The sequence below is a fragment of the Mizuhopecten yessoensis genome, unplaced genomic scaffold, assembly GCF_002113885.1.
Source record: "Mizuhopecten yessoensis strain PY_sf001 unplaced genomic scaffold, ASM211388v2 scaffold8195, whole genome shotgun sequence".
In the NCBI taxonomy this organism is placed as follows: domain Eukaryota; kingdom Metazoa; phylum Mollusca; class Bivalvia; order Pectinida; family Pectinidae; genus Mizuhopecten; species Mizuhopecten yessoensis.
The window spans coordinates 1532503-1555312 of record NW_018407426.1 but is presented as its reverse complement, the minus strand read 5'-3'; the positions used below and the strand labels follow the sequence as shown (position 1 = coordinate 1555312).

Sequence of the window (22810 nt, the reverse complement as noted above, 5' to 3'; positions counted from 1 at the left end):
TACATACGAGGAGGGAAGTCACCATGTCAGTAACGAATACATTAGTCAGACACATTAGTAACGCTGGTCCTGTGTACGGAAGCTAGAGGCAGGGCTATAATAAAGTACCACTATCATGCTTTACACAAAACCACTGTGAACAGATCACAAAATTCAATGGAAGGTGAGCTGGAAACAAATTTCAGAGTTATCTGCCCCTTTCTGTGTTTACTACAGGCCCGGAATAAGCGTGCCTACAAGACAGCGCAGCAGTGAAGACTTCATGCGAGTCCTGAAACGTGTCAAGCTCGGCAGCACCAGCAGTTCTAGGCAGTGAGATGTTGGCAGTGGTGGCCATGCGGAGTAGCTTCCCCTGACTAATGATGGCAATGTTGAGTTATGTCCCCCTGACATACCTGGGCCATCTACAGGTGGAATGGGTGAGGGTGCAGACTTGCACTTGTGCCTATCGTCTGTAGCAACAGTTGCCGTATCAACAGTCTTCATGGCGACTGTGGTTACCGTAGCAGGAGATTTTGACACAGATTTTTTACCACGGACATTGTTGTTGGGCTCGGCTGACTCGATACACAAAGTTTTTGACAACAGCCGTTGAGCCGCTGGTAGATTTACTGGCAGACATGAGCAAGCATTGTGAACTGCCAAAATCAACAAATACAGAGAAATCAAAAACATACTCAAATCAAAGTAGACATGAGAGAAAATCATTACACATATATATATATACCTGCCACTTATACCAATGATATAACCTATTGAATGTGTGAAATAACAAAATGAAAAGTACCATAAAATGAAATGAAAATTACACTTAAAATGAAAAGGTGTGATGTCAGATGCATGCAAAATACTACTGGGAAATTGTTAAACCTTCCTTTGGGATATAGCATAGACAATAGTTCATGTTCACTTACCAAAAGATGTATTGGAGGGAGGTACAATGTGATATATAATACTGTTTATACACTGTAGTACTGGTTGGTTGGCATCCTCGATATCCAGGGGTTACGCTCACTTTACTCTCTACACCCCTGGAATATGTCATAGCAAAATTGAAGGCTCGTTGTGCGCCACCTTGCTGATGAGACAAGAAGACTTGATGTACATCAAAAGAATCTTGTAGTCACGTAATGGTAAAAATTGACAGGCTTTGAAGTCGGGCATCTCTCCTTTGTAATCTTCAAAGGACATGTATCAGCCTAGCGATTGGTCAGGTGTTTTTTTACACGAGACCAATCAAACAGCTATCTTCGTGCCATCAATTTTGCTATGACATATTCCAGGGGTGTAGATAGCGAAAGTGAGCGTTACCCCTGGATATCGAGGATGGTTGGTTGGTTGGTTGACGGGTTTATCGCCTACATGACTCCAACCATACAGGTTTCGTCTCACTGAGGGAGGTCAGTGTTCTGTCGGCGTGACTATAGTACTTATATTTCAGAGGTTTTATACTGGTTCTACTTGGAGCTCGAAGAAAACAGTAAATAAGATTCATTAATTGACCTGATTTTGATCTAGGAACAAAACTGCTAAATTTTACCTCATGAAATAAAAGCTCTATAGAGTTATACAATGTCTGATGAAATGAAACCTTAAGCTAGGGTCGTCTCGTCCCAATTACATTCGATAGTGCATGCAAAGCTGCTGAACATGAAAATATGTATGACAGAAAAAGTTTTGTGATAAAAAATTAACAATAATGGTGAAAAAGAACTCAGTGAAGAAAATAGAAAGAAAACTCCACTGAATTATGTGCATGCTATATGTAAAATGAACAAATAACACATATAGTTGAGGCAGGTATCATGTATAAAACAAGATATAGAAATATGTTGAATGGCAATTCACAATGTTTCCATGCCAGAATGTCAGAGTAAATCAACGGAAAATACGGCTATCCCACCAAAACAGGAGTAATGGAAGCAAAACTCAACTCAGGAGTCAGAAAATTGTGCAGTAATCAAGGTCCAAATAAGGACTTCATGAAATATGTCTCATGCAATAACCTGTTCACCCCATACCTGGAGTGAACTCACCTGCCTTCCAGATGATACAAAGGAGGCATAGGGGTGAGCGGGTAGTTATATACATACACAACACTGATAGCAAAATAGGATGAAAACAGGTGCCTTTGAAGAGTTATTCCCCTTCATGTGTAATCTATCACATCACGTTCCACAGGTCAAAACATGGCTACCCTTATATACCAGTTCAGTCCATTTTTCACACTCAAGGGTAGCTATCACATCTACCCTTTTTATTGTAATGGACTATTCCAGTCCATTTTATTTCAAGGGTAGTGTTCACAATGTTTATCTCAAATTCCTTAAATAGATATCATGCAAACAAACAAAATGTACTGTAAGGTACAAAAAATGAAAGGAAATGGAGAAATAATGAATAATCAGAATTTAACACACTTATGGGTCATGTCAGTACATACAACAATGTCTTCTTCACAGCTTTACAATTTGTCCCTGATGAGACACAATAATGTCTGACTTTGTAGTTCTCTAGTTATCCCACAGCTACAAGGATTAAATGTCTATTAGGGTTATCAAAAGCGTAAAAAGATGGTACAAAGGTTTGGTGGAAAAAAGAGGGTCATATTTTTTTTTTTCATGAAATCTGAACTTAATCTTTAGTTCCTATTGAGAAACCTACGTATAATGTACCTTCACTTAGCGATGGACCATTATGTTGTTATGTATTAAAACCAAAACTGAATACCCTGACAATCCTGTCTATTTGGAATCCTTTCTGTATGTCCCTGAATAAAATCAGATCAATCTATACATCAGTTGAGGTCCGTTCTACTCATGTCTACATGCAAACTTAAACACAAGAATCTTTCCAATAATTGTATTGAAAGTAAAACAAATGAATAAGAAAATTAATTTCAAATTAGGTCCAAAAAACAGTTTCACAGTTGTCTTGCAAAGCTCTGCTGGGGGTAAAAACTCTACTTGATGATTCAGATTACGAACCTGCAGATAAGAAACACTTGACCCTTACAATATCATTACGAGAAAATCTACTAAAACAAAGAATTGCAAGAATCAAGTAAAAAAGTGTGAAATGATAACTTTGCACTGTGACAAACCCAAGAAAAAGCTACCTGCAGAAGTTAACAAGTGGGGAATATCCTTGAAAGCAAAATGTTATTATATATTAATTTAGGAAGCCTGTGAGTTTGGTATAAGCTCTATGACAAAATGTAAGGTATACTACTTCCAGTACAGTGTAGTAGTACTTGTTGTGGTAAAAAGACTGGGTTAAATCAATGGGGCGCTATGACAGCCTACAGTGTAACATGCTCAGTGCAGAGCACAGTGTATATATTGCACAATACAGTATAAATATAAATCTTGTTTCCAACATACATGCTGACCTAGTACTACAAATGAACAAACTCAGACTTTCTGAGGCCACTAACCATTTAACAAAGTTTTTTTAATAATCTGATCAGTATCAATTTCAATTCATTTCCCTTCCAAAAATCCTACATTTTTTTATTATGTGGGTGATCATTATTGATCATGATCTTTGGATTTTTTTATAATTAGTATGGGTTAATATGCATTGACACAATGTGACAATTTTACAGTAAGCTGACAAGCATATAATCATAAATGTTTTGTGGTAAGCATAATAAATATCAGCATACAGGCAAGACTTTGGTGTTGACTAACTACCAAGGATACAGAAATAGGCGTTACAGATATTGCCTTCATCATCATTAGAACTACTCCCTTCAGTTACCAGCAAATAAACCATATAAACCAAAGATACTGTATTCCCAGCCTCATGTAGTCCAACTATGTATAAAATTAAGACAGATCCTTCCTTTATAGGGCTACTGCTTTTCTCCATTGTTCATGTCTTCACTTTATAAACTCATTCATCCTTGCAGACACATTTGAACTCTTCCAATTAAAGGTTGGGATAGTTCATAATGAAATTTCAGGGGTGAATGAGTTAAGTGATAAGACAGCTCTATTATCAAGTTTTGGTTATAAAATGTGCATGAATATACACCCCTTTACCTAGTCCTACAAAGAACCTGTTAGTACTGAAACAGGGACATGTTTGGTTATCATTATTATGATATTATTCCCCTAAAACATTTGTCAGACTGATATGGGATCATAATTCTCCTTGTTATATCATCTTGCAAGGAAAATCTATTTTAGCCATTGTTACAAGTGCTCGTTATTTATTTAGTTAACTATGCTAATTGAAAATGCAATTAGTGGGTTATATTGAAAACACAGTGAAAATGATTTAAATCATTCACCCCTGAAGACACATTTGGACTTTTCTAATTCAAAGGTTGGAATAGTTCATTATGAAATTCCATGGGTGAATGAGTTAATCGGAGTCTGTAAATATTAGCTAATAATACAGAAGTAGCAGCGCTAGTATATACTGTTGTAAGTATGGCACATGCATCTTATCAGAGCCGACTCAAGACAATTTAGTGTAACTCCCCGAGGCAATGTATATTAACGCAAAGCTCTTGGTAATACTGACTCATATAACAATGTACATACAACATATATTGTGTTAATAACATGTGAAACAACAGGTAACAACGGATCAAAAGCCAAGTGCTGTGTAAGGTGTGAGATATTGCACAATATCCCAATTCAACAAAAACAACAAGCATTTTAATTGAAAAGCAGCGTTAAACAAAAATCAAATTGAAATGGAAAAATAAACACCCAAAGATAGGCACCAACACCAAATTAGGCAAAAACTGAAGGGGAAAAAGAGAGAAAGCCATGGCGACCGGTGTAAAGGTCATCACCTTGACAGCAGCAAGTTTATAGAGGTCATGACCTTGAAGCACTGGGTAACAAACAAGACTACAAACCAGAACTAGCTGTGGAGGTCCGTGAACATGCAAAATCCATGGAGGCCGTATATGGGGTTACCATGGAATTTGGTTGTTGCTGGAGCTGGTTGAATTGTTGTTTATCCTTATTTTCCCAAAGTTTTTTCAAATGATTGTATGTACTGACAATACATGCACAATCTTTTTGGACAACTGAAAAAAAGAAAACCAAAAAAAAATTGGGGAAAGGAAAAAAAATTAAGGGGAAAAGAAACAACACACACTTTCAGCACACAAGGAAGACCATTAGGTAGGATTTCTGGTATCCGAAGGTGTGGACAGAGGGATACAAGGTCCAATACCATGTGGTAATATCGGAAAGGCAGACAGGGCAATGTCAACTAATTACAAATTAAATCAATATGTTATGGAATACAAACATTACGTTTCAGAACTGATTTTTTTTTTACACATCTACAATACCAGGTAAATCATGATAATCACATCCATTTAGAAATGAAAGTTACAGAAATAATGATGCTGTTTCATGCGGAGACAGAAAACATCAAACACTCTTACATGCATAGAATACCTAATAAGTTCTCCACAACTTAATACTACACCTTGTCACAATTCAGACAGAAATCAGAAATTTCATTTCATCAGTTTATTTAAATTTCAAATTTCACCTGAATCTTGCTTGTTCTTGTTTTTGAACTACATAGCAGCATGCAGTTCAAGTCTATCCATAGCAAGAGTTAGCACGAAGCATCCTGAGAAACAAGTTCATAGTACAGACGTTCTTAAAAGTCATAAAAGCATAAAAGCATGTTCTCATTGGATGGCCCTATATCACTTAAATGGTTTCAGTTGAGGAATATTCATTTTTCAATAGAATGCCTTTGTATATGAAATGTACCACAATTTGTGCAAATACCCTGAAGGTTTATCTTTGACATTTGTTTTCACAACAAATAATCGGCATGTAAACAGTCACCCCACCCCACACTAAAGTACTAAAGCTCTAGGACTCATTTCAGAAAGTTTGCACTTGTATAGTTTTCAAGGAGATATTCATCATATAAGCTTTGTCAATGAAGCAAATCAAAAACTTCTAAAAGAAACGCCAAGCATTTAGCTGCAGAAGAGATAAACCAAGGTTAGGCTGTTCGCTATGCCATGCCCTGTAGAGCTCCCAAAGTAATTCTATTCCCTCGGTCTCCTTGTCATTTCTAAAGGCTAAGAAGTAAGTTTGAGTGGAGGAATATGGTATCCCATATTCTAAAATCTTCCCGACTTTAACAAGGTATTTCCTGAACTGGGTAGAGACACTAGAACTGCATTGGAATATTGGGTAAAACTTGATCTTGCATTTGGGTAATGAACAGACTAATACCTATCCATGTAATACTTAACAGTGGGATACTGCTATAACATAAGATTTCAAACAGTCCTGAAAATTCAAAATTCATCGTAACAGTATGAGCTGTTATGTGAGTTAGACCAAGCGTCACGAGTTTGTCCACACTTCCGTTACCTGATGCACTGTGTACACTGCCAGCGCTGTTATTGCCTCCCCCGCCCGTCACCGACTTGTCCATTCCGTCCACGAAGCTTCCCACGTAGCTTTGGCTGTCGGTACTGGTGTAGCTGTAGGGCGGTATGTAGCTGAGGTTGGTGGGTAAGTAACTGGTGTTACCATAGGGATACTGGTTGTTCCAGTGGGGAGGAGGCAGGGGAGCAAGCGTGTCACGGTCAGCCTCCGACACCGAGTCCACATCCTCTAGACTCAAGGTTGATAGATCTGTCAACAAACACCACAACTATTGTATATACTTCAGTAGCTTCAAGCCTTACATATCATTCAACATATACCATACTTAATTTATATTTCGCAGAAGCTTCAAGCTCTAAAGATCTGTCAATATACACTATATATACTATATATTGATATATATCAAAATCTATAATCCAGAAAAATATGCTTTCCATACATACTCAAAACCACAATTTATAGTTAGATAGGAATTCTAGAAATTCTTTTGAACAATTCTTTTGTCATATACAAACTCAAAAGCATACCAGTACTCCTGGATCATACTAGAACTTAACCCCTGTATAACCAAGAAGTAACTGGTGCTATAAAGGATCCATATAAACAAGATGCAAATTATTAGATGAGTTTTTGTTTAACCCCAGTATGAACTCGCCAAATGTATTCACTGTTATAGCAGTCATTTTAATGTATGTTTTTGATATTGTAAAACATAATATTCCTTTCAGTTGAAGTTAATTGCTAATTCATGAAGAGAAGTTCAAAGAATGGAAACCAAATCACACGTTAATATACATTTTTAAATACTGTTTTTGTGCACTAAAAAAAGATACAAGGTATTGGAGCCAAGCGAAAACAATGCATTTACAACGATACTTCAGATGTACACATAAATTGAAGAAATAATTTAAATCTCTGATTTGTTCCTCATAATTAAAACACAGAAAAATACTTTTATAAACATCAAAAAGAGTACAATATGTCCATTCAGCGACTATACATGATTTAAAACCAAGATTTGGGATTTTGTTTTGAAATTTTGGTGGTTCATAGAAAAATGAGCACGAAACTTTTGTACGCAACATGCAATAGTGAACTGATCATGCTAAAGACAATTGATGTATCTAGCTGCTTTTCTTGGAGAAATGAAATGTTTGAGCTTCCCAACGTTCTGAGGAAAACACTTGTGCATAAAACGTATTTTATCAAAATATATTTCTTGTCATGCAAGAGATTTTTACAATCAGAAATTTTCAGAGCGTAAACCTGCATCCAATATAAAACAATTTACCCGTAACATTGACAAGTCGCCAAAGTACTGAAAACACAACACCAATGACCTGTTAGCACCAATTTTATATTCAGTATTTTTGTCGGCACAGGATAATCCAACCTGTCATATAATGTATTAGCACCAATCCTCTGAAGCAGTGACCTTGACATTTGAACATGTTCAACATTGACATGAGCGATAAAGAGACCTTTTTCCAGCTTAAAAAGTTGAGGACAAGCAGACATACACAGTATAATATATATGGTTTGTTAGTAGCAGTACAGCAGATTAATATATACAGGGGAGGTAACTATGAGTTTATGAATTTACTAACCTGGATAAACGGGTCCATCTAAAATTGGGAATGGAGAAAAAAGGAAACGATGAAATATGAGCAAAATGTTCAATGAAGTAGGGCATACATTTCAGATGGCCGAATGACCTTGAATATGAGAAAGGCTAATTAGAAAATATGAATCATGTAGTAGCTGAATTCCATGTTTATGCGAAACACAGCAACATGTTCCTGTTGTTGTCACAGTCGAAAGGTCAGTCAAAACTCAGCCCTTGTCATGTTCTGGTGACTCGAAAGGTCAGTCAAACTTAGCCCTAGTCGTGTTCTGGTGACTCGAAAGGTCAGTCAATACTCAGCCCTCGTCATGTTCTGGTGACTCGAAAGGTCAGTCAAAACTCAGCCCTAGTTGTGTTCTGGTGACTCGAAAGGTCAGTCAATACTCAGCCCTAGTCGTGTTCTGGTGACTCGAAAGGTCAGTCAAACTCAGCCCTCGTCATGTTCTGGTGACTCGAAAAGTCAGTCAAAACTCAGCCCTAGTTGTGTTCTGGAGATTTGTTAAAGTCTAAAAGTCAGTGAAAATTCAGCCCCAGTCTTGTTCTGGTGACTTGTCAAAGTCGAAAAGTCAGTGTAAATTCAGCCACAGTCGTGTTATGGTGACATGTTGTCGCATTTAAGGAGTCAGTCAAGACTCAGCCCTGATTGTGTTATGGTGACTCGTTAAAGTCTGTCAAACTAAGCCCCTAGTCACGTTACGGCGGTTTATCTGAGCGTCATAGACAGCAACTATAACATGAGTTAACATTCAACTGATAACCAGTCTACACAACACATTCATCTAGAGGACGGATGATGAATTCAAAACTATGTGATCATTCTTTTGGTCATGAAGATATGAAAGAACAATGAAAATTGAAGGGTGTTTGAAAAATGGTCATGAAGATATGAAAGAATAATGAAAATGGAAGTTTGTTTGAAAAATGGTCATGAAGATACGAAAGAATAATGAAAGTTGAGGTGTGTTTGGAGAAAAGTTCATTTTTCGGCTTTACTTACTTCCATAGAGATCCCCGAACACATAATAGCACTGTTCCGAAAATGTGATTTTATTGACAGTGTGTCGGATGTACCCTGCCTTCAGCAAATTACATCCGTATTTTCTTGCATCCCTTCGGTCAGCAAACCCATCTACATGTGTAAAGAGCCAGTCTACTAAGTCTGAACCTGCAAAACACAATGTCACATAATCGTTATAATCTAGTAATCTAGGTTTCTTATTACATTGTACTAATTTGTCTGTAGATGTTATACAAAATATTCAACTTTTAAGGATTTATTTGTAAGAACAATAATTTGCATTTCACTAAAGTGTATATCATCCATTACATATAGAGAGGTGTCATACATCTCTCCATATATAAAATTGTTCACAAGACTAACGAATGTGCAAATGATGCTTAATGTAAAACTCATGAAATACATCAAATTAAACCTTTAAATGTGTTCAAACAAATTTTATCCTTGCACAGATATTTTTCAAATATTATAAAATCTTTTTTTTAGAAACTAAAATCTGAGTTTCAGATTATAATTATTTCTTATCAGAACTCTGGATAAAAATTTCAAAGGATTCTAAACTGTGAATTCAAAACCTACCAACATTGATGTTACTAACCTATAAAAGCATTTGGTATGGTGATTTTGAGCCACATCCTATCCCGGATTTCCAGTCCGGAGTCTGGTTGTGCCATCGCTTTGACAACTGTTGCCATATCAGTGTTAATGGTGAGGTTTAAATCGTCAAATCCTGGAAAAAACCATAATTTTGTTATAAGGATGAGTGCTCTTCGTCTCATCAGATAACAGGTTACATAAGCAGTCTGAATTAAAATTAAATATTTTATTCATTAGCTTATTCATTTTTTTCTTTCTCACTTAATCTGTTAAATCATTCTACCAAAAAAATAACCTCAAAATATTTGTCGATTTAAAAAACCTCTTCTGGTACGACGTTTTGATTAGAGCTATGTAATAATCCACTAAATGCAAAAAATACTTGAAAGAGTGGAGACTGCACAAATGCATCTCCTAGATTTGTCTTTATGTAAAAAAGTATGTACTGCTCAGAAATAGGTAATAGGACTCTGCTCTAATTTGGTTGTAATACAAATGAATTACACACAATACCCTGCTCAGACTGTTATAAACCAGGCCAATTACAATACTAACAATCTGCCCTGGCATATCGCTGGTGAGTTTAAATTCTCCACTTACTTTGGTATATAACTATATCAAGTTAAAATACTGAGGCTCTGACTTGGATGACGAAATGGCAAGCTCTGACTCTAGTGTATAATTGGTGAGTTACAATACTTACGCTCTTAGCAAGCTCTGACACTAGTGTATAATTGGTGAGTTACAATACTTACGCTCTTGGCAAGCTCTGACACTAGTGTATAATTGGTGAGTTACAATACTTACGTTCTGACTCAGGTATAGAACTAGTGAGGGAGGAGCTAGTAGAGGTCATGTTGCTGAGAGACGGGCTTGGCCCGCCCCGTGACAGGAAGTCCCCCCTCATAGCGGTCGTGTGCGCCACCCATGCTGAAGGATCGATGGGCCGCACTGGTTCCTGTCGAGGGACTGTAAAGTAGCCTTTAGGATTGGGGTCCCAACATTTGGCAACGACTAGTGTAATTGGACTGCAAATAAAATCAGAGGGCATTTCAGGAACTGATATTTCTTACAGTTAATTCTGAATAGTTTGTTAAGCTCCCTAAACTATTATATTGCTTATTTCTTTCAAAGGTAAACTGACACAATTTATGAATTTCGGATATTAAAATGCACTGAAAAGCTGAAATTTACAACAAAAAATATGTATGGACATCCAAAAGTGAAGAAACTTAATTTCATTCTTGCTTTGAAATATATATAGCTAAATTTTATGCTTTATATTCTTGTAAGCATACTGTAAACAGTAATAATTCTGTTCTGTAAGAAGTTTTACTCTCTGGCCTTCAAAACAAATTAACTCAACAAAGAATGTTTTCCCCATATATAATAATAATTCTGCTTACTCTATATACTGTGAACTCTATCTGATATTTTCGCTCTGTTTTTTCCCCCCAATTATCCCTTATGTTCAAATTTGAAAATGAAACATGGACAAAAATTTCCCATTTCAGTACTGACCCTGGTTTTTGGACAGCTTCCCGTAACGCTCGGACAGCATCATCATTACTCATGTTCTCGAAACTGACCCCATTGACCTCTAGGATCATGTCCCCAGGCTCCACACGACCATCCTGGGCTACAGCACCCCTGGGGAAAAAACATGGTTTCATACTATATAAGTGTCTGAGAACAAAGTATTAACTCTAAACTTAGCCTCCAAGAAGATACACAGTATCACATATATACAGCTTGTTAGAGTCCAGTTATATTTATGGAACAAAATTCACAAAAAAAATCCATTGTCATAGTTAATGTGTTGGGTCTTCTTTCTATCAGTATTTAAGACTTTCAAATCAATTTTGAACTTGTTTCAATATTTTAAACAAATATATACATTTATTACCTTTGCGTAAGGGGAACATGAAAATGCTAATAAGTTAAAACCCTTTTCATCCTTTCTCCCCCTTCTATAGAGTAAATTAGTAAGAGACACACTCCCAAGATACTTACCCTTTCATTATTGAGCCGACGTATATACCCCCATCCCCACCTTTATTACTCTGACCGACAATACTGATACCAAGGAAATTCACTGTGTCTGAAAAACAAAACAGATCAATCGTTTTATATACAGATACATTGCAGGATAAGCATAATAACAGTACTGGTGCGACAACCATTCAATGAAGTGTAAAATCAGTAGAGTTTAATTCTAAATATTTAATTTTAATTTGAACAAATTTTATTTTGACAAATAAAAATTAAAAATACCACAGCACGTTTTACAGTAAAGAGTGTATCAATACATGTTCAGTCGGGTTGTGAAGTCATTCAGGTAAGAAGTACCTTTTTTTTTTTTTCCAAGATGTAATTTACTTATGAACAATAGGTTTGACCAATATGTATGCAGTTACGAGTACTACATGAGATAGGATTACTAAATGTGACAGACTTACCCATATTTAACGTGACTGTAATGATGTTGAGAGACATAGTTGAGTCTGTTATGCTACTAAATGAAGATGCCTGAAACAGAACAAAATTAAAAACCATGAGTATTAATCACCCGCCTCCAGAATAATTTTGACATCCCAAATCAAGTAAGGGCCATAACTCTATACAGTGGGAAGACTCATTGACAATTTTAGATGACACAGAAGACACATTGGCAATTTAAGATGACACAGAAGACTCGTTGACAATTTAAGATGACACAGAAGACTCAATTTTAGATGACACAGAAGACTCATTGACAATAATTTTAGATGACACAGAAGACTCATTGACAATAATTTTAGATGACACAGAAGACTCATTGACAATAATCTAAGATGACACTGAAGACTCATTGACAATTTCAGATGACACAGAAGACTCATTGGCAATTGTAGATGACACAGAAGACTCATTGACAATTGTAGATGACACAGAAGACTCATTGACAATTTTAGATGACACAGAAGACTCAATTGTAGATGACACAGAAGACTCGTTGACAATTTTAGATGACAGAGTATATGATATGCTCTGGACAATTTGCTGCATGGGCTGACTGAAGAGTGAAGTGCAAACCTATAGCCCATATGGAAACACCAATAGGTGAAGAATAATGTACATACTTGTATAACCCACATTCTTAATATATAAATCACAAAAGTTATGGACAGAAGTATTTAGTACCATTATCAACCCCTAACAGGGAAAACATCCTCCCAGGGTGTACAAGACATGGGAGAAAGTACAAGCAGCATGTAGTCTTCAGTGTTTTGATTCTGTTTCCATGGTAACATGGATGTTTATCTTTTTCCTATATAATAAAACTTATTAATTTACCGGTTGTTTTAGTCTAATCAACTGTACAAACTGGTACTGCCATATGCTGGGAACAAAGCTACCTTATACAGGGAATATACTAGTCAGTTGTTTAGTTGCGGGACATCAACAGGATCTAAGGTTTTTTTTACCTCCATTTTTCTTCTGTTTTATCTTTGTATCCTGACGAGTTTTACAGATCGAGGAACTATTTACAGAGTGTCAAATTATATCACAAACTTGACTTTTCTATCAGGATATTGATGGAACTTTCAACAGATTTCAAGATTTCTCAAGTTGAAAAGCTTAGGTAGCATCTTACGGCTATTTATATCCTGTGTAACAAACATAAAGGTATCTATTTATATATTAGCAACAGTGCAAGATATCTGATGATGGATGGCAGTATTGACTGTGGGCCAAACCACCTGCACAGCTCCGATAACAAACGGGACTTCCTCTGAACCATCTTGGATGCAAAAACATTCATTTTCTAGATACAACCTAGATATATATATATACACTTCAGGTGAACAGTGTAGACTGACAGTGTTGACTCTATATAGTGTAGACTAAACAATGTAGGCTAATAAGTGTCGACTAAAAAGGGTTAACTGGCAGTATTGACAACGCTATTGATCCCCCTCTTACTTTCCCTGGTAACCAAATTTAAATACACCAGACTCTTTGTGATTTAGCAACCACCTTTCCTTAGGTACCTATATGATATATACCCCCCCCCCCCCCCTATCAGAACCTCTGTAATAAAACGACTCCCATCACCATGTAGCTGTTATATACTGTTCTATCCCAAGGTTACCTCTATTATATAGCAGTTATCAAGATAACTTTCTCTTGTTCAGATATTTCTTGTTATCTACTCCGAAATATTACAACCTATAATGTTTCTGTATAAAAACTGTCATTTTTTACACATCAGATAATGCAATGCTCTGCCATTCACATTTTTGCACGAAAACATGACAATTTATCCCTGTTGCAGACATTGACATGACACACCGTAAATGTATTGGACTTGCCCCGCTGATTGAACCTGATAATTGGAGGGACTCATTGAATGCGGACTTACCCGGCTGATAGGAGGGAGTCTGTGTTTCCGCCGTCTTCGTCGGTGTCGACCATATTTTGACGACCTATTGGTAGTGTCTGTGACTGTGGAGAATCTGCGTAGAAAAATTACGAACTTTTTACATAAAAGATTACAAAACATTTCCCTGCACCATTTCTGGATTAAATTCAAGTGCCACTTCATGTAATAATAATTCTAGACAGCTTAGGTTCCAAGATGTCTTTAATAATAAGTTTGTAAGGGGAACCCGGGGTGTAAATATCTCAGTGTTCAAATCTGTTTTATACCATGCTTTAACCACTTTATACATCGACACTATCAATATTTCTTATCAGTCAAACTAGATTTGTTCCCAGTCTTGACATTATTCAAAATGTCGTTATAAAATCATGATGGCCTACATTTTTCTCTTACATATACATGCAGAGCTGCTTTTAACCATTCCTACATACTTTTGTATCAATTATCAGGTAATTAAATGACTTCATATTTCTTAATTGGAACATTAATTATCTTTTTTTTTTATATCAGAAATTGAACAATTAGCAAACGTGGACGGTTTCTTTCATGACCTTGAATGTTTCTTGGCTACTTCTATCAAAACACAAACAGTAGATACCTCCCTTTCATTATACTAAGTCAGACAAATTTGAAAAGCTGGAATTGCTTGCAGCCAGCTGTCAAGTATGGGAACTTTTTAACTCATTCACCCCTGAAATTTCGTAATGAACTATTCCAACCTTTGATTTGGAAGAGTTCAATGTGTCTTCAGGGGTGAATGAGTTAACAAATAACAAGTTTCTGTTATGTAGACTTCTATTGTTCAGTTTGTACCTGCTATCATCTTCGGAGTCGAAGAAGCTGGTGGTGTCGATATCGCTACTGAGTACAGTTGACGAGTCGTATGCGTGACCTCTGTCTCTGTGATGTTTACTGTGGCCATTGATCCTAGGGGGAGCTGTTCACAAATACAAACATGGTCAAATATGCAAGTGGAATCTCCATAGTTCAAGCTAAAATCGTCCAAGAAACTCCATATCCTCACTAAACCTTGAAATCTAATTTCGACACACCATACTTATTTTTAAAAAAAATCCAATTAAGAAAATATTCTCATACATATTTTACAAGTGCAGAACTGTACAATTCCACTAACTTGATGCCCAGGTCTTGTAAATTTGCACTAGGTAGTAGAATTTTTCAGAATCTGCTAATAGTCTTAAATGTTTGTAACTTGTTGTATATATAAGAAGGTCCAATCTGACAGCTTTCTACACATGTAAACCAGTGCTTCCATCATGTATATATCGAGACATATGCATATTTAAATTATTAAATGATAATTGGAAACATGCATAACACATAACTATATATCTATTCCCATATTATATAAAGCACACGGAACTAAATACTGTACAATTTCATTTTATGTGAGTTTATAAGGAAAAAGAACATATTAATTAAACACGGTTATGGTCTGCTGAATAATTAGTATTACTTAAAAGTAAATATATATAAACTATTCCGATTATATTCTCCCAACTCATTCACCCCTGAAGACGCATTTGAACGCTTCCAATTCAAAGGTTGGAATAGTTCAATATATAAATTCCAGTGATGAATGAGTTAAATGAAGTTATGTTTCTTAATGAAACAGAACATATATACCTGCAATGAAAAATATCTTGTGGATGATTCAACTGATGTATTCAAAGGTTGTTTTTGAAATACTACAATAACATGCAGTGTTTTAATCTTGCTAATAAACTTTATTACTTAACTGCCATTAATGGCCTGTCTTATCTGTGCGAAATATTTGACAGTAGAAACATGACCAATGTTTACCTTATCCACCCCTGACAACACATTTGAACTCTTCCAATTCAAAGGTTGGAATAGTTCATTATGAAAATTCAGGTTGAATGAGTTAACAAACGGTGACTGTCCAGACCATTATTTGCTTTTAGAACGATAGCCAGGAATCAGTTTTCGTTTCAGTTGTGTGATGTCATTTCTTGTACTCAAATCTCTTAATTCTCCGTGAACTCTGAATTCCTTTTCTGGCTACATATAGTCAACGAAACAACGAAGACTGGGGTGAAATCTAAGCTAAAACGTCTATTACAAATGACCCTTGAAAAAGATATCTATGGGTAAGTCAGACAACAGCAATAATGAAATCTTGTACAGTTATAGTAAGGCTACAACATGGAGCGAGTCAATAAACAGGCAGTAAAGATAGACTCGAACTCCCACCAATATAACATAGAAATATATTCCCAAATGATTAACCTACACAGACAACTCCAACCCCACCTGTCATCAAGTGTAATGTGGAGAATTACTGCCGAATTGATATTTTTATATTCCGAAATTTGATTTTTATTTAACAATCCCCCCCCCCCCCCCCCCCCCCCAATCTAATGGTGACTAGATTGAAAATCAATGCTCTGAAAATGATGTTTGATGTTGTTGACTTAGAAATAGAAACTAATCTCTCTTGTCAATTTTATCTAAATCCTTCTTGCAGCTGGTTTTACTATCTCTGAACATAATCCAAATGCCATATCAGCCTTAGGGTATTCATCTTTTTTTTTTACCAACTGTTCAGTTGAATTGCATGTCTTCAAGAAACCAAAATTCTTAAAATTCGTCACATTGTGCTGGATTTGCAGCAGTATGGCAATGTTAAGACAATAAGACCTGGAATTCTATATATAAACCTGGAAATGCATTGAAAGTCTTCAAGTCGTAGGGAAATGCTGAAAAAATCAATAGGTAAAATGGATTGCTAGGGTTGCTGCTATTATAAGTGAATGCTGTATATGACTCATAAAAACGACTTGAGAAATTGAGAGACAGGTAGGTTACACAGAAATCAATGCAGGTAGACTATCACTTGTCTTGTCGACCTACAGGATAACATAACAGATTCATTTTCCCTACACGCGACTTTGGTAAACTGTGCTTTGCATTCATGCACCGTTATTGTTCATAATTTTTATGAAATATCAATAATGATCCCAGTTAATGCATGAATTTTTGTACAAAAATTGGCATAGTTTCTTTCAGATTTGATTTTTTTGCTTAAATTGGCAGTCTAGCTATTAAAATGACAAACTTAAAAAAATAATAAAGAACATATTTCAAATAAATAAAAAAATTCATTCTAAAAATTTAATTCCAATTAGAAATGCCTTAGTGCGAAAATTAGGCTGTACATTTTTTCTCCTCAGAAAATGGAGATTTTATACTAGTATTTGAAATCAAGCACACAGACTAATTACAGGTAAGCTTTAGTTACTGGTACTATAACACATGCCTGGGGTTTCCAGACAGTTCTGATGTGAGGGTTGAACAAGCCCTGTATTGTCCTCCCTTGCTGTCAGTAATTGTACATCAAAAGTAACAATGAACTTTGAAATAAATGTCAGCAGAACCTAGAAAATTCAAATAATGAGACTGATATATTCGTGAATTAAGGAGATTCATCTGTGTAAATATCAGTACATGAAAAATACCATTTATGTTAGTACATGTGACATAGTGAGGTGCTTGGTGTGTTTTAATATCAAGTGTTCCCGTATTAAATTGTGTGCAGACTATACCGGTGTACATTATACTAAAATACATCACAAAGCACACTGCAAGACAAACACACACTACACAAGGCACAAATTAAAATTAAAAGTTTCAATCATGTCACGTAATCCACCAGTAGTCCAACCAGGTCAACTCCGAACAGGAGAATTATCGGTAAGGGAAATTATCCAGTAGGGATTATACAAATCACAGCAGTCTCTAGATTTATTTAATGAAGGGGAAGAATTTCAATTTGTGGAAAAAAATCAATTTGTGAATAAATTAAACATAAATTCATAGGAATCTTTCCAATATTATAACTTTATAGCTGATTTAAACTAAATAAACTTTTGTAAAACAAAGGGGTTATCATTCTGATTTAACAATTATGAATTTCAAAGTACAATGTAATAATTGGGGATGGGACTTCTGTTGGATTAATGTGCAACAAATGGAAACCATTCCATCAATGATTGAGTCTATCTATAATGATGGTTAGAGAAGGCAAAATGAAACCCACACATTAGTATGAGTTACAAATAATTGTAATCTGACACACTCCAGCAACACTTTGGGTTAGAGGGTATACAGGAAGAAGGGAGGAGTCAGAGTTGTTACTAGGCAATGGCAGGCTTACCATTGGGGTCGTTATGGTTACGACGGTCTCGATAACTGTTAAAACTGTTGTGAGTATGGCGTGAACTTCTAGGTCGATCTAGAGAAGAAAAAAAGTAAAAACAAAAACCTAAAATTAAACAACTTTCACTACATCTACATTTCAAAATAAAAGAAGCAAAAAGGAAAACTGAAATTGCAAGCATATGTAAATGATTTAGTACTAAGAACAAGCAAAGCAGTACAGCAATAATTGTATACACGGGTAGCAAGGGCAGAGTAAACAACAATGACAACAACAACGATGATGATGATGATGATGATGATGGCAACAGAATTGTCTATATCATCTTTGAGGCAACTATCTACTGACGATATGTACACTTTGATATTGGAGTCAATTTCCATTATTGATACCAGCTTACAGAGACAATCCCCGATCATAACCAAAGTATTACCCTCTCATCATTATAGGCACCTTGTTTGGTGGTGTGGGGATGACCAGGCCTCAAACTTGTACCTGGAATTGTCCCTTGGGTAAAACGTTTGATTTACCAAGAAATACTTTCCCTTACAGAAAAATTCCGACTCAGACAAGACTTATTTCCCTTGTGTAAACATTTCAATCAAGACAGAAACTACTTTTCTTGTGTAAGAATTTTGATTTACCAGGATCATTTAATCTTTGTTATCTTGACTTGATGATGTATTTGCAATTATCAGAGGCATTGTTCAAGGTCAGGTCTGAGATTGGGGAATTCTGAAGCATTATTGATTTTGCGTTACAATGCTAGTACTGATATTAAAGTAAGAAAGAGCATATAACATGCAAGTAGAAAGCAGAAATTATACAATACACCAGAACATATACCTGATTATAAGATCAGCAGACTGTTGGTTAAGGACGACTTGCACAATAGGTAAGCTTGACTTGCATATATAACAACTACAGACTATTTGGTAAGCTTGGCTGGTAGTTATATAAGATAAGCAGACTATTTGGTAATCTTGTCCCATATTTACATGTATAATATCAACCAACTACATATATCAGGCAAACTTGGCCCGTACACATATAAATTAACCAACGATTAGGTAAGCTTGACTCGTATATTTATCAACCCACTATTTGGTAAGCTTGTCCCATATTTACATGTACGTATATAATATCACTCGACTTTTGGTAAAGTTTGTACATAAATATTTGATATTAGTCAGATAATTGGTTAGCTTGGGACTAAATCAACTGCCGTTTGGATATCAACCGACTAATGGGTAATCTTGATTTGTACCTGTCGTTATATACCAAAAGACAATTGGGTAAGCTTGACATGTATATATTCAAACTTCTCGTTTTGTCTTCCTATAAGTCAAAACAAAATTGTGGTACAACTTATCACTGTGACATTTTATTTCTTTTTGTAACAGAACTTTATTTCCATTCTGTTACATATCCTCCACTGATCCAGTATGCCTTGGCGTCTTAAATGATTTATCATTCACACATACCAGTGTATCCAGTAAGCTTACCCTCCATAGTTAGGGGGATTGCATATTACATATTAATGTAATGGTAACTTTTGATCTTTCCTGAAATTCTTCCAAGATTTCGAGCATAGGAATGCAACCAGATCCAATAGTTTTAACAAAATCCATAACCTACAATAGTGTATGAACTAAAGCTAAAGAGATTAATTATTGTTAAATGCTGAGCCAAAGAAAGTAAGAATGTTTCAATAATATACTAACAAGATTAATTTGGTAAAAGAGTATCAGCTTATTGATAAGTAATTAACTGTAGGTAATAAGATTAAATCTCATAAAAATCACACACGAAGTACACTTGATACCCCCAGTACACTAGCAAGATGTTACACTTGAACATGAAATCAAAAACTCATAATGGTAACCAGATATTGGCTATAAATCGGTTTTATTGTAGAGAACTTATTTCTAAGGTCCCCTATATGTTATACATATTTTATTATAGAGAATCATTTCTCAGCTCTCCTGGAGTTTGTTATTAACATATTCTTCTGTTGAAAACTTATTTCTAAGCTTCCCTAAGATTTGTTATAAACCTATTTCATCAGAGAAATCATTTATCAACTCCACGAGTTTGTTATAAACATAGTTTATAGTTGAGAACTCATTTCTCAGCTCTTCTGGTGTTTATTATAAACAAACTTTGCTGTAAAGGACTATTTTTTTCTTATGTTCCCTGGGATCTACTATAAACCCTCTATATAGTAAAGAACTAATTATCTAGCTCAGCTTGGGTTCCATATAAACACATTATACTGTTGAGAACGTATCTCTAAGGCCAGTTGGGGATACTTCATAAACCTGTTTTACTGCACTGCCACAGCATATTTTTCAGGTTCCCTGCGTAACCTTATTTATTTTGTTCACTGTAGGGAATTTTCAATGTTTTTCTGGTCTCTGGGATCCTTTATAAATTTGTTTTACTGTGAAAATGTAGTTCTTACGTTCTCTGTGGTTTATTATGAATGTTTTACTGACAGGATTGAACATACAATTTTTGAGAAAAAAATCATTCTGAGGAAAGACGATTCAAGAAATACTTTCTCCTGTGACACAACTGTAGCATAAACACTTGAAAAACCCTGTTGTCAGCATATTTTGCAGAATATGTCAATGTACCCAACCCAATAGTGTGACATTTCAATGATGTTGGAAGATTTGAAGATGGTGTACATTTGACAAAATATAAAGCTTCTTATTTGTTGTTTGCCTAAAAATTTGTTATTTGATAAATAACCTAAAATTAATTATATTTTCATATAAAATTTATATGAAAGTGGCCTAAGGTTAATACTTTTTTCAGGCAAGATTTGCTGAAATAACTTTGAGGCTCATTAAATCATTCTTAAAGTTACTTCTTTTTAAGATATGAAATTTTTCAAAATGAATGCAGTTACATGCTATCAGAACAGAGTCATGCGCATAGGATGACAGCTAACATCTCATGAGTAAGTGCAAGGATTTTAACCAGGCAACGTACCGAATAGAATGTTCATAAGAATGTAAGAAAGTCTGTTAGGATACAATATATGACAGATTACGTCAACTTTTGGTCCGCGTTTTTGCAGCAGCCACTCATATTACTGCCTTATCTGATTCGGGAAACATCTGCAACAGAAATTATCTAATCGTGCAATAATGCCAGAAATCTGAACAATGAACAATGTCTTAAAGACTTCCGATAAATCACAAGTATCAATTCCTGGTCCTATGCACTCAGAAATGTATTACATGTACAGACTTCCATTAGATTACATGTAAATATCCCTGGTCCTATATTTTTTTGAAAAAGTAATAAACTTTTGGTAGAAAATGCTTCTGCCTCTATAATTCTATATATTAAATCAAGTATGAGATTCTTGGTAAATTAATGAGGCATTTAGTCAAAGTTTTTGTTTTTTCTAAACTGCATTCCTGATCACTATATTCTGCTTACAACATTGCCATTATAAGAATGAATACGGTACGTTAGGTTAGAAGGTTCATACTGTACTTGGGGGGTCAACGGTCCAAATCACTCAAATGATTCATAGAAAGTCGGGATGAACAGAACATGTAATACCATCCCTTTCAAATTGATGGTGGTACTAATATACCAATAAAGGGGGTCATCTCAAAAGGTATTAACATAGCAAAAAAGGATCATCTCAATATAATTTTTTTTAAATAATGTAGATAGTTATGAACTGATGGACAGTGAGCTACAGAAGAGGACATAGTGATAATTGATACACATGAAGTTCCTTTCTGCACCTATAATGACTAGCCAGTGTCTGGGTGTGGGTAAGGATGGGGGAGTGTGGGGATGGTTTTTATACCCCAAACTACGGCTAACTTCACCAGGATCTGGGATAAATATTGCCTCGGTAACAGCTGTTTAGTTTGACCAAGAAAACATTAACATCAACTGGCTCCATCATACAAACATGTTAAACCCAGCATACTGCAACAACAGCCAAGAGCAAGTGCATTTTGTGGCTGCAGACTTCCAATCCACGAGGATTACAGTGTTTTTTACCTGTACTGGCTTACTCTCTACTCTACACACACACACACACGAGATTAAATCACACCTAGTTTGGATTAGATGTCCTCCTGCAATTTCATTTAAAAACTTTGTAGTAATAATAACATATTATATAATCAAAGTTTTTTGGTTTTTTTCATCCTGTACCCAAGCATTCACTGTTTCTATTTTCAATTCATAACAAAATGTTCTTTAGTGTCAAATTATAGTGAGAGACAAGTCAAGCGCTTAAACAAGCACTCACCAAAAGAGTATTAGCAATTAAGTCAGTGTTTAATGTAGCTTGTTCAATTTTGAGTCTTGTAATCGTCTTTTTTTCCCTCTTTTTTCCCCCCCAGACTCAATTATTTTGGTTTTTAAATGTGAAACTGACTTTTGGAAACGAGCACAAGGAAAAAAAATCTGTTTTCTGTTTCTCTAGCTAGTGAACTCCAAAGATAGATACAGACTGCAGATAACAGAGTTCCAAATTGGCAGGAATAGATTTTTGTACAATAAAGAAATT

The 22810-nt window shown here is 35.5% G+C and overlaps 1 protein-coding gene across 6 annotated transcripts in view; it reads right to left on the bottom strand.

Moving 5' to 3' along the window:
• Positions 1-22810, bottom strand: part of LOC110455289 (segment polarity protein dishevelled homolog DVL-3-like) — a 55943-nt gene that overhangs the window by 8115 nt on the left and 25018 nt on the right. For 3 of the 6 annotated variants that reach the window (XM_021505325.1, XM_021505326.1, XM_021505330.1), the window contains 12 exons: positions 18256-18333; positions 14871-14994; positions 14037-14130; positions 12091-12160; positions 11645-11732; positions 11153-11281; positions 10439-10659; positions 9633-9764; positions 9014-9181; positions 8000-8017; positions 6375-6641; positions 396-638 (listed from right to left, as the gene is read on the bottom strand). In XM_021505325.1, the coding sequence (XP_021361000.1) occupies positions 396-638; positions 6375-6641; positions 8000-8017; positions 9014-9181; positions 9633-9764; positions 10439-10659; positions 11153-11281; positions 11645-11732; positions 12091-12160; positions 14037-14130; positions 14871-14994; positions 18256-18333 (1632 nt within the window). Of the gene's footprint in view, positions 1-395; positions 639-4876; positions 5051-6374; positions 6642-7999; positions 8018-9013; positions 9182-9632; positions 9765-10438; positions 10660-11152; positions 11282-11644; positions 11733-12090; positions 12161-14036; positions 14131-14870; positions 14995-18255; positions 18334-22810 lie in introns of all 6 variants that reach the window. The other 3 variants (XM_021505327.1, XM_021505328.1, XM_021505329.1) reach the window with 3 other exon arrangements.